Here is a 13,206-nt window from a genome sequence, read left to right on the forward strand (position 1 = left end):
TGAAGCATGGGCAGTGTAGGTTTCCAGCACATATATCAATAAGGTATTTGGCCAAAAAGCTCTATCCTGGTCACACCCAATCACAAAACCTTTTCCCAAATTGCACCAGTGTCACTCTCAAGCTTTCTAGGAAACTCCAGATGTGCTTACAGATGTTAATTGTTGAGTAAAGGTTTCTGTCTTGCCACCCTCCCATACGAGCCATTGTTATGTAAAGCTCTTGTGATTGATCATCATGTGATTGATCAGTGCATCATTACTCCACTCCAAGCCACTAAGATCTGTAGTATTGCTGCCCTCTGTGACTTCTTTCAGAAGCCTTATTTGACCACAACACTTTGAGGGACAGCCTTCTCGTGACAGTGCCTGGGTGGTTTGATGCAGCTTCCAGTTCACAGGTTGCCAATAGCATGATAATAGTGCGCGCAGTAGGGCAATTTCTTAAATCTGTGTAAACTTGAGCTTTCATGGCAGAGATTTCAGTTTATAATTAATACAAATATTTTCTAAAATAAAACAAATGTCACCTCACAATACTTGATTTTGTGTTTCAGCATTTTAAAATAAAAAAATATTTTTTTAAAATTAAAATAAAGCACAGAATTGGTCATGGGTCTAGGGAATACCTTTGAAAGGGAATACCTTTGAAAGGCACAGTGTGTATATATTTGTAATATAGCCATCTTAAGATGAAAGCAATAACTGTAAACTTCTCTGGTTAAGAGTGTCTGGTAATAGATAAAAAAGCTAAAGCTTTTCAAATGGGTTATAGCAATTTATTTATTGCCCAGTTAACTTAACACTAGCTAGTTAAAACCACCACTATATAATTTATGGAACTTGGCCCTCTTCATTTGTACTAAACAGAAATACAATGACACTTTGTGACAGAGCGTTAAAATGGCACTCCAAATTGAAGATTTACATCAGATTGGACTTCCACACTCAAGTCCAATCTGAAGTAAACTCTGCTGTTACTGTTAACCATTAACATGCCAGTGAACAGACACTCCATCTATGAATCATAAAGGTAGATGAGGGTGGTTGACGTTTATTGAGGGACTGTTATAAGAAAATGGATCATGCATCATGCAACAGGAAAAGGCAAGCCAAACAGTAACTACAGAGTGCAAGAGTTGTATGCAAAATGAGGGTGAAGAAAAGTAGTATTCAAATGACACCACATCCAATCAGTCATCTCTGAATCTGAATGACCTCTTATAATATCGGAAGACATTGCTTGCAGCTGCTCCGTGTGACCGGGACGATGGGCTGCACCTCTGAAGAAGTGAACTGAAACGCCAAGACTTGCCCTGTGTAACCTCACACCAAACATAACCTGTCTGTGTTTGTGGAGTCATTCCGAGATCAGCTGGAGGGCACAGGGATTCTACCTTAAAATCAACCCGGTGTTTTGAGGACAAATGGAATGCTGGTGAGGAGTCACGATCAAACCCAAACACGGCGCACCCTCTTATACGCCCATGTCTCTGGTTATAATGAAGGAACCAGTTTGACGTTTGCAGTGCTTTTTATTTTTACATTAAGGCCACCAAACGTCTCCCAGCATGATCCATTAATTATGCATTCTCTGGCAGCGGCATGGGAAGGGGGATTTTGAATAGGGGGTGCTGCCGAGTGAAAAGTAAATATTTTAGAGCCGACTATGAAATTGCTGCTTTGGTTTTCATCCGTTAGCCAGGGAAAAAATGTCAATGCACAAATAACCTCTCACTCAAATAATCATGGTTGTCAATTTCCAAGTATGTCCTGTCAGACAACACACAGCAATGCCAATACCGCCAGGTTAGATCACAAACATATTGCTATTTAAACTTATTTTGCATGGCCATGAAATTGGATTGACCCGAATAAAAGTTCTAAAACTGTCCTGGCAGTTTGTCGCTCTCTATCGACCCGGTTACTAAGTAAAGCATTTATCTGTGTTTTGGTGAGCAATGCAAGAATTCTTACCGATTCAGAGTGAAGATTTTGCCCATTCACTTATTTCACTTCTACAGTTGAACTTGATGATCTATTCCCTCCGCTGTCTGCAGGTCATTTTGACATTGGAGGGGGGATAGTCAAAGCTGCTCTGTATAAAGCCTGGCCTCTGCCATGCAAATCTCCTGTTCTTCATATGTGGGATTTTTTTAGAACGTTTTTTTACACGTTTCTGTGCCATTTTTGTGTGAGCGCTCCCATTCGCTGCACGAACTGCTACAACGCCCGACACAATCATTCATGATTGGTTGGGATATGTAACATCCGTCTTTCAAAAATGAACAAACACAGTTTTATCCCTTAAGACCAACAATAACATACATACACATATATGTATGTATGTACATACAGTTAATATTGTTTTGGTGGATGTAATATATATATATATATATATATATATATATATACACACACCACACACACACACACACACACACACACACACACACATATATATATACACGTGTGTGTGTGTGTGTGTGTGTGGATATATATATATATATATATATATATATATATATATATATATATATATTACATCCACCAAAACAATATTAACTGTACTGCATTGTGTCATTCATTCATTTAATAACTTTAATTAATTTGTATTATAAATTGTTTTTCTCCATTTAATTTTGCGTGGGAAGTAGGGCTCCAGCCTCCTCAGCACCCTCGTCCCACGCCAATGTTCTCTGGTCTACAATCACAACGAACACCTGACATGCATGTGCACAACAAAACCTGCTATGATTCAGGAAAGAAAATGATAAAGACATGTCGACTGCAGTTACAGTGCAGCCACTTTGAGCGTTTACCAAATTATTGGTCTGATTGGTCAATTAGTGGAAAAATAATCAGAATTGGTCTGAATTTCAGACACAAAACAAACAGTGAATATACTTTACAGTGAGTATAACATACACCATTAAATCACACCATCCCATCATGCCATTTGCAAATCATTTCTGTGTGTGTGTGTGTATAAAAGTTCTTACCTGTAGGGTCAAACTCATGTGAAGAGGGGACTGCCGGTTTATCGCTTTTGGGTTTCTTGTCAGGGGGATGGTCTTTACTGAGAACGCTGCTGCTTCTAAAAAGAGCATGAGACACAGTGTTGTAAGAAAACATTTGAAAATCATAAGACTTAACATTATGTGCATCAAGGAGCCCTGCCCCATGCACTGAGCAGCCCCGCCCACCGGGGAGCACGGCGCCCCGTCCACCGGGGAGCACGGCGCCCAGCCCACCGGGGAGCACGGCGCCCAGCCCACCGGGGAGCACGGCGCCCCGCCCACCGGGGAGCACGGCGCCCCGCCCACCGGGGAGCACGGCGCCCCGCCCACCGGGGAGCACGGCGCCCCGCCCACCGGGGAGCACGGCGCCCCGCCCACCGGGGAGCACGGCGCCCCGCCCACCGGGGAGCACGGCGCCCCGCCCACCGGGGAGCACGGCGCCCCGCCCACCGGGGAGCACGGCGCCCCGCCCACCGGGGAGCACGGCGCCCCCGCGCATCAAGGAGCACAATACGTTATTTGTGAGCAGATACTCGTCGCACAACAGAGCCTTTTCTATAGGAAACAAAGTCGATGTTGTAGAGGACCACCAATAACTTAGCAGTGCTGATGGGAATATCTCCGTCCCCACAACAAAGCAACTCAATTGTTCAATCAATGGCCACCCTATTAACGATGAGGTGAAGAGGACGTCCAATGAATCATGATAATAACTGTAGTTGACAGATGATCTGGACTGGAGTGGATGGACTAGGCTGCTGAGTGGGTCTGTAAGAGCTGTAGGAACAGTGAGTGAATGGGCCCTCGTCAGAGGAATGCCGGACCCTGGGCACTGCTCCGCATACATGTGGCTGTGAAAGGACTCTGTTCTCGCCGGAGAAGGCAGAGATGGGCCGTGCAAGAAGAGGGACCCCTTTGTCCCCCACTTCCCTGTCTGACGCTGAAGTGAACGAGGAGGACCACTGTGTGTGTGTGTGTGTGTGTGAGACCATCTGATTTCCTTCATCTGTGATCTCTACTGTGAATGACAAAACACATACAAATAAGCTGAACCCCTTGGTTTCTTACCTGTTTGCTTTCTTGGGTAACCTGCAAGGGAAAAAAATAGCGAGAGTTGTAATTATCCTAATTATTTGATTAGACCGACAACATCAGCAGATAATTTCAACAAAACACGTCTCAGCCCAGGGGAACAGGGAGCACAGAACATGTCTACTGAAGTATCTACTAAGACTGACAATAGCTTCTTGTAGAGTACAGACAGCACCTGCTCTAAGATTAAAGGCTTTCAGATTGGATGCAATTGTGTCCACCACCATAAAAAAATAATACAACTTGGAGTGGGAAAAGTATTGTTCTGACACACCTAAAATGGAAAGATTTCTAGAATATACTTGATTGACGCAAAGAGCAGGTATCCTTAAACTTAATGACTGAACATGGAAAATAAAAATATGCAGAAGATGTTGTTTATTTCAGCTCCAACATGTCAATAATTCCCATTACAAGGCTCTCAAACAGGAGAGACAATTGAGAGGAACAAGGCCAAATGTTAAGTTTTATCTCCGCTGATCAATATGTAAGCCTTCATGAGGCAATTTTAATTTAAAAGCGTAATTAATGTGCCTGACAAGCTGCTCAAGACCAAAGGCACTCCCTAACTACCAACTAGGTTTTCATTGATAACGGTGTTTGAATATTTTGAATATTAAAAACACACATTAAAATTATCCATTTTCATATCCAAATGAATGAGCCATTAATGGAACAGGCTGGGTATTCACTAATTTCAGGCTGGATATTTCACTCATCTCTTTCAAACAAGGGTCTTGATTTTGGGGAAAGCTCTAACAGAACCAGGGACAAACTCCCAGAAACACTTGAGTACTCCTGGTAGAACTTCATTTTCCTGAGTAAGAAAAGACCAGGCCTCAGGGGGAGCAGGCAGCACCGCAGCTAAGTAGTTAATCAGCGCCCATCAGGATTTGGCCCTTTCCATTCACTGCCTATATACTTTATCAGCCAACAGTGCTAAGCCCAGCATTATCACAGAGTCCAGGAAGTGAAAAGACTGCTTGAGGAATTAGCCATTATTATCCAGTTTAATATTAAGGGATTTCAACAAGTCTGCAAGGTTGCGACTTCTTTTGATGACTTGGGTGTAGTAAATAAAGGGGTTTTGAGCATTTACTGGAAGAGTAAAGGGGTTGACCCCGGCGTTCTGTCGAAATTTCAATCTTAGCGTCTAACTGGCTCTTTCCTCCCTTGTTTAACAAAGGCAATTAACTTTCCAAAGTACTACAGGTACAGAATGTATGTAATAAACCAATGTAAGTCCCTCTGGATAAGTCAACGAAATTGCATAAATGTAAAAGCACAATAGAAATCACCTCAATGCCTCATGAGGTGAAAGAAAGAAGTGCACTGAATCCATTTTAAATGCTTGTTAATAGAATTATTCTGGCAAATGTACTAAATCGCTGATAGTACTGGCCCATATTTAAACCTATGATAGTGACTGGGGACCTATACATAAAACAGAAGATGGTTGGTTGTGAATTAGTAGGCTAAAGTCCATATTGCTCCAATTCCCCCCACATCAATACTAAATGGCAGACCAAATTTAGTATTGTGGTTTATAAAAGTGAATGTCAACCAGTCTACAGTATGGGATGTCTGTCTCACTAACTACCCATATTAAATATCTTTTCTAGCAACACTGAATCCCATTCAGAGAGGCAACAGCAAGCTGAATGGGCCATTTATGAAATGTTCTCCGACTGTAATAAGTTCCAGAGACGGCTGCCTGCAACTCCCTCAAAACTCCATAGAGGAGACATGGAAAAGTAAGCACAAACAACCTCAATGATGTTAAACTCAGGGACTTATAATCATAGCTTGAAGATGTGTTGTTCTCGTTCTTGGTGAATCATCACCAGAAAAAAAAAAAAGTGGTTGCTCTCAAAACGAAATGATTCATAATATGGGGATAGCTTTTCAAAACCCTTAGGCTAACTGTTCATCATCATCATCATAAAGCAGGAGCATACGTCTCGAAGCCTTCCTGAATGCCAAACTAAGCTATTTACATATCCAGGATTGTTAAAGAAGTAGCCTAAAGACAAAGTCTGTACACATCACATTGGCTAAGCCATCGGCCTGAATGTCTGAGCCAGGTTTCACCTCTACCAGGGCAGGACCCTCAAAAAAACAACCAGCTAGAGGTGGGGGGGGGGGCAGTTAGTAACAAGAAGAGAGGGCAACATAGGAAAGACCAGAGAGCGCAGCAGAAAACAGGGTGGGGAATGGGAGGGGCCAGAAAGGCGGGCCAAGCTTGAATGCTCAATTGAGGTTTTGTGTTTTCATGGAAAACGGTGGCAGATTGGGCCAAGAGGGCCTGGATCCGGGACACCCAAAACAGAGGAAGACGCTGAAAAACAGTGCTCGTCTGTGAGGGACTTTGGAGAAGCGAAGGAGGGGCTGGAAAATGATGAACTGCGAGACAAACTAGCAACCCTGTTCCCCTGGTTCAGGGGAAAACCTCCAGGTTTCACCTTTTCCCCTGTTGTAGCTATCTGATGCAGTCTAAACAGTAAAGAACGATCAGTGACACTACCAGTGTGTTTATTCCTGTTACCTGGCTACTGAAGATCTATGCTCCAACCAAACACTATGACACTGGTGTCTTTTCTTCTCGGCAAAGAGTCTAGTTCTGACTGACTGACACTTTTTTTAAAGACACCCACATAAAACAAAAGGAGTCCTGGACTGAAATACGGAGAGAGAAATAGTGAGCCAGAAGATGTCCATTTGAGCCATCAGGCAAGAAGTACCGGAGTTAAGCTACAAACACAAAAGGCCTCCATTTGTAATCAGCATAACACGTGTGGGCTTGACTGATTCGACTTGGGCAAGACAGGGGCAGAAATGCACATTTCTGACAGACCAGTGTGCAGGATAATACTGGGGCGAAAGGTTGAAATAAGTGCCATAATTGCAAGGAGGGACTCGAGGAAGAGTGAAAACGCAGAGCGCCCTAGTGCACAGACAGGTGCTGTGGTGGGGGATAGTGGCCCTTCCTTCTGTTCAGACAGCCTCGCTGATCCAAAAGCTGTGAATGGATGATCTCAGGACTGCTGGCTGGCCTGGCAGGCGGGTAGAGCGGTGACTCATGGCGGCAGGGCCAATGGGTGAGATGGGGAACACATGCTGTTTGGATTTGGCCCCAGACTACACACCACCACACTTGCTCACAGTCTTCCCACTCACTGAGGACACACACACACACACACACACACACACACACACACAGTCTTGTGTTTTCAAACTCCCCCTCTGGGGAATTCAGGTTTAATATATAATGTCAGAACAGACCGGTGACAATCTTGTACTCTGATCTGATTGGTTGATAATATACGTTGTGTATGCAGAGGCAACACGTGATGCTAACACATGTACGTATTGATAAACAATAAATGCATATAAGAGATTAAATAGCATTTAAGAGATTAAGTGACTGCAATTGGCTGTCATATGACATCTGAAACAGGAGCTGATGTGTGGCTTTCCAAGATATTCCAAGAGACAATCACACATTTTTTTTTAAGACTTGGCCCTTCGTCCAAACTGTAAGGAGAACGTGTTGTTCAGAGGTGGTGCAGGGGAGGATATTGTACGTGTGCAACTTCTGAGTAGCCATTTCTTATCAGAAACAAATACGACGCAGTGCATCAGTAACAAGGGCAAGCTGAGTCACGATACAAGCAAACGGGGAAGTCAACAGGCTTTGCCTGACGTATGACCTTTGTCTTCCGCAATATTCAATGACAATTATCAAGAGAAGAAAAGAAAAAAGAAAAAAACAAGAGCGAGTGAATCGACTAGTGCTGGGAGTAACGTTGAGTAACAGGCTGGGTGCCAGGACACAGAGGATTTGATTGCCTGGCCCGGGACACAGCGATGGGAGCCTGCGCCGGGCGAAAAGTGATCGCTTTCTTTTCGGCACAGAGCGGTCGCTCGGGGCGTAAGAATGTGTCCTCACGCGTAGAATGCGCTTACGTTAGATAATAAAACACTTCGTCTGCATGAAACCCATTTAATGGAAAACCGATGTATGCTTCAACAGCCGACATGCTCCTGGCCGACGCGGTTTACGGTAGGATTTCAGAAGGCCTATTGTGCCACAGCGCTTTAGTTAGTTCCCACCCCAGGGCATACACCGATGCACTGTGGCTCCACTGCATAGAACCCCCCCAATGTCCCAGACAGCCTATCCCATTGGATAACATCAACGCCTTGCCGTGGGGGGGGCACATTCTGCCCCAATAAACTCAAATCAGGATTCCTGACAAGGTTTCGGGACAAACATTTCTTCACGCTAGACTGTCTGGAGTGAGCCTCTAATATAGCAAGGAGGGATGGGAACAACCGGATCTGCCTTTAGGGCTAAATCGGAGCAGTCGGAGTCAAAACAGGAAGTATCAGACGGCACTGGTATCAGTCCGACCCACAATGGCGCATTATCACTCATGTCCTGCCTGAGGAGCTGCTAGATATAGCCACAGGTGAACGATAAATTCTTGGACCACCTCTGACCATCCTTAGAGCATTACAGGGCAACCCTGACCCGTGTGTACGTCACAAAGCAGTTGCACTGGTGAAGGGGTATTCCTTTAAAAAAAGCAGCCAACATCAAAAAACACAAATAATGGATATGCATCATGTGTTATTGATCCTAGAAGAACAATGACATTTGTGAGGAGTATAGTATGCTTCCACATTTAATTCACTCGTATAACTAAAACATGAACCATTAGGCAACATCAACTGTTAGTTGTAGCAGGTCAGTAATGCACTGGAGTAGAGCTTTACAGATGCTTTCTCCGGCGCCCGCCATTTCTAATATTACATTATTATTAATTTTAGCGCTTATCCAGAGACATACGCAAACAACGAGAGTTGGGCGCAACTCCAGGGTTAACCAACCATTCTACTCTTCCAGTAAGTGCCATAGGATATTTACATAACACAGGGTAAGCACACTTGTTAAAGGCACCGTATGTAGGGCAATGTCCCCTTTACTGGCCTCGGGTAAAGCCAACGCCTCTTCAGGCAACACCTGCTTTTCCATGCAAGGACAGACGCTGCTTAGCTTCAGAGCTCAGCCGGCAGTGGGATATGGTGCGATACGCTGCCGACACATCCACCCCAACAAGACCCCTTAGCTTCTACTGGGTCCGATGAAACTACTGAGCCCCACTCATTGCTACAACAGGAAGTGAGTTGGGACCTGGGGACAGGTGGATGATGTGAGCATGGCGCGAGTAGAGAGGGACCAGAGTTAGGAAACGCTAACTTCACTCAAATATGACTTGTTATTTTGGCCAGTAGCGACAAAGTATGATTATACAGCAGGTTCCGGCCCTTACTAGATGACGTGTGGGTACCAGGCGTTAACTAGCATGCTTGCAAGAGTGCGACGCACCTCCTCAACTGATGCACATGGGTCTGACGGAGGTTCAATGCAGCATTTCTCGCAGCTGAAGAATTGTTTATGTTTTTTCCATCTGCTGCTTTGGTGAGTGAATCGTCGAGACTAAAAGACAACGCTTTAATCTTTGAGACTAAAAGAATACTCCAGGCTCCGGTTCGGTTGGACAGAAACTGAACCAGCAGGTCACAATCACAGCGGAGCCTCTGCTCGACTCCAGACTACTTCGGAGACCGCTTTCAGAGTCATATCTACAGGGAGCCGGCCAAAAAGAAATGTCTAATATGGCACTGCAGCGCCCACTCTCTCACACATTAAGACCTTCCTACAGTGCCACTTTAACGTCACCTTGAAGTGACATCTGCACACGCACAACCTGAGACCTGACGACGTCATTTCCTACACTTGAAGTGTAGCAGGGCCTTTACGAAAGCCTACATAAAGGAAAAGCTAAGAGGATAACTTTCTAACCTGCGGTATGCCACCCTAGCCATGACTGGCAATTCTCTGCACAGGGACAACCGTAGGTCAACACAGATTTGGGTGGGCCTACTCCCTGGTCTCTGAAACCACAGTACAGACATGTGAAGACACACTGGCAATTCTCTGCACAGGGACAACCGTAGGTCAACACAGATTTGGGTGGGCCTACTCCCTGGTCTCTGAAACCACAGTACAGACATGTGAAGACACACTGGCAATTCTCTGCACAGGGACAACCGTAGGTCAACACAGATTTGGGTGGGCCTACTCCCTGGTCTCTGAAACCACAGTACAGACATGTGAAGACACACTGGCAATTCTCTGCACAGGGACAACTGTAGGCTGCCTTCCACCGTGTCCTCCTCTCCATTGTGGCAATCCTGTCTGTCTCTTGTGAAGTGAAAGTAACGTTTGGCCCTGCAGCTCTTCTTTACAAATAAGACACCGTGTCCAGTAGCATCAGCATCACAGAGTGAGATGCGTGGTGGTGGGTCCCCCTGCTCGTACCCCACCCCCAGCCCTGGGGCAGTAGCAAGCCTCCAATGGCTCCTCACTCTGGGTCAACAACTTCTACCAAACTGCTTAGAAAATACTAGGCTACATGTTAAGAAAAAGACAGGACTAGATAGTATTCTCCCCACTCCTCACTTAGCCTAGCTGTTTGTCTCCGCAATGCAGTAAGCATTTGGAATTAGGCAGCAGCTTAAATATTAACTCGACTAACAACATTTAGAATGTGATTTTGATGGCAAGGATGGGCAACCAACCATGGTTAGGATAAAAAGAAATACTGGGCTTTGAAAAGAATGACTCACCAGCGTCTGAAAAAAACTTAATTCCTGCTTTTTAGTTACCAGGTAGGACTAAATCTTTAGAGACAACAAAAGAAAAAAGGCTGACACTAACAACACCTGCATATTGTAAAGGTGTGGCCGTCTGGCCAGTCATTCTTCAACAAATACCTTTTGTAACTTTCCTCTAAAGCTGCTGGGTCTGGTGATATGGGATTGGAAATGAGCAATGGTGAGAGTTGGTGTGTGTCTGCAAAAGTGGCAGCAAGGTGTGAGAGAAACCTTCTACATTTCCTAATTTACACTCGAGTGAGAGCCGGAGTCAACCTACAATGGATGACCCACAGAGGCAATTAAAACTGGGGAATGCTAGTCTAAGTTAGGGAAAGCAAGTGAAGAGCAAAATATATATTATAATTTGTTTATTTAACTTGAAAAACCTGAGGAATTATGAGTCTCCAGATATAACTACCCATATAAAATATTGGAAAACTCTGGAAAACGGCCGGATTTATACTTCAGCCATGCATGCTCAGTTCATCTGCTAAAAAAGTGCATACAACGCATGAACAAAGAACAATCAGTGGAGCGCACAAGCAGTTCCAGAAAACCTTTACTGCAGGCAAGTGCAGTACAGAGGCAATTCACAAAACAGAAAGACATTACAGGCTAAACTCTTCAGAGTATTAAGCTTAGTATCAGGCATAGGGCAAATTTTTTAAACATAATAATATATTGTTTTCAAAGGGTCATGTTTTGCTGCTAAGTACAGAACCATTTTAAAAAGTAAATCCCAAAGATAAATTGGTCTCTTAGGGCCCTATAAATTTCCACGATGTGGAAAACGCGGACAGAATTGCGGAATCCAGACAAACACGGAATTTGAATTATATATATTTTTTGTTTTATTGTCATTCGTTTAAAATTGTGATGCGCCGCCACACAATTTTTTCTAGTTTTTTTAAATATGATTTCTTTTACCAAACTGAGCACAGCTTACATTCACGCAGTTTACTAACGCACAAGCGTCAGAGCACAGCAAAGTCCTGAACCTGATGCTGAGAATCAAACTAGTTTGTTAGATCAGAGAAACGTAACTGTCTGTGTATGTGCACGCACATGTTTGTGTTGAATTGTCAGTAAGTGGCTATCACATTGATATAAAGAAGATAGCCTACCCATCTTCTGAGCCACAATTAATTAAAGGTAGTGAAGCTAGCAAACTGTTACAACTCGTTAGCGACAATCGGCTACAATTGATTAGCGTCATGCAGGCTACATTAGCGATTCGGCAGCAACAGTAAGATCTCCGGGTTTCGAATAAAAGTCTGCAATGAAACGTTATATACACTCAGCTGCAACACTAGGACTTCAAGTCATCTTATTGTGACTTCAAAATATAAATCTGCGGTGCATATTAAAAAGAATATTAAAAAAAGATATTTATTTATTTATTTTAAATAATAATTTACATCAGGGAAAGAGTATAAGGGGGAGCACATTGATAAAAGGTTAGAGCTTAAAATAATCTAGAGGACATTACCAATTTTGATGTTATCATTGTTGTTAATCTGCTTATGCGCATTACCTTTGGAGAGGCATTGTGTTATAAATCCAAGCACATTATATTGTCCCTCGCCACTGTAATGTAAAAGTGATCCTTTTGTGGCGGAAACACTATTCAGTGCCGCAGTGAATGCATTGTACAAACTACTCAGGAGAGTTTGAATAGTTTGAAGATAAGAGCACCCCCTCCAAAAATGAAATGTCATGTAAGTACATTTACTAGTTGCACTGTATTGTACTAGTACCTTTTTTGAAAGCACTTACTAAAATAAACTTCAGAGTGTCTTTTATTTATTTTTTGTTGTGTGTGTATAAAATGGAATCACAGACAAATAAAACAGATTTTATAGAGCCCTTGTCTCTATAAAATCTAATTTGCAGAAAACATCCTCAAAGTTTCACAAGAAACAAAAAAATCTTACTTAGTTTGCTGCCTAAGCAATAATAAACAGAACAAAGAAGGGGAAGGTAAGGGTAGGGTAAGAGAACCTATTAAGGCCAGGTACCCTTTAAGCCCACTAACATCTTTGGATTTTTATAAGAGAAAAAACTTGTTTGTGTTGTTTAATGTCTTCACCAACATATATGCTTGTTACATCCATGTAACACGCATATATAGATTTGTCATTATTAGGTGAAAATTTGACAACCTACTACTTCCTGCAATTTAATTTACAAACGCGATTCCAAAAAAGTTGGGACACTTTATATTGGCTCATTTTGGATTTCATGAGAGCTACACATTCCAAAAATGTTGGGATAGGTAGCAATAAGAGGCCGGAAAAGTTAAATGTACAGATAAGGAACAGCTGGAGGACCAATTTGCAACTTATCATGTCAATTGGCAACATGATTGGGT

At 43.2% G+C, this 13,206-nt stretch overlaps 1 protein-coding gene across 3 annotated transcripts in view; it reads right to left on the reverse strand.

The window, feature by feature from the left end:
* arhgef12a (Rho guanine nucleotide exchange factor (GEF) 12a) overlaps positions 1-13,206 on the reverse strand; it is a 55,218-nt gene that overhangs the window by 28,362 nt on the left and 13,650 nt on the right. For all 3 annotated transcript variants that reach the window (XM_034294019.1, XM_034294001.1, XM_034293982.1), the window contains exons 2-3: positions 4,086-4,106; positions 3,000-3,094 (exon numbers count right to left, since the gene is read on the reverse strand). In XM_034294019.1, coding sequence (XP_034149910.1) covers positions 3,000-3,094; positions 4,086-4,106 — 116 coding nt within the window. The remainder of the gene's footprint in view (positions 1-2,999; positions 3,095-4,085; positions 4,107-13,206) is intronic.

Source organism: Esox lucius, chromosome 1 (assembly GCF_011004845.1).
Source record: "Esox lucius isolate fEsoLuc1 chromosome 1, fEsoLuc1.pri, whole genome shotgun sequence".
Classification (NCBI taxonomy): domain Eukaryota; kingdom Metazoa; phylum Chordata; class Actinopteri; order Esociformes; family Esocidae; genus Esox; species Esox lucius.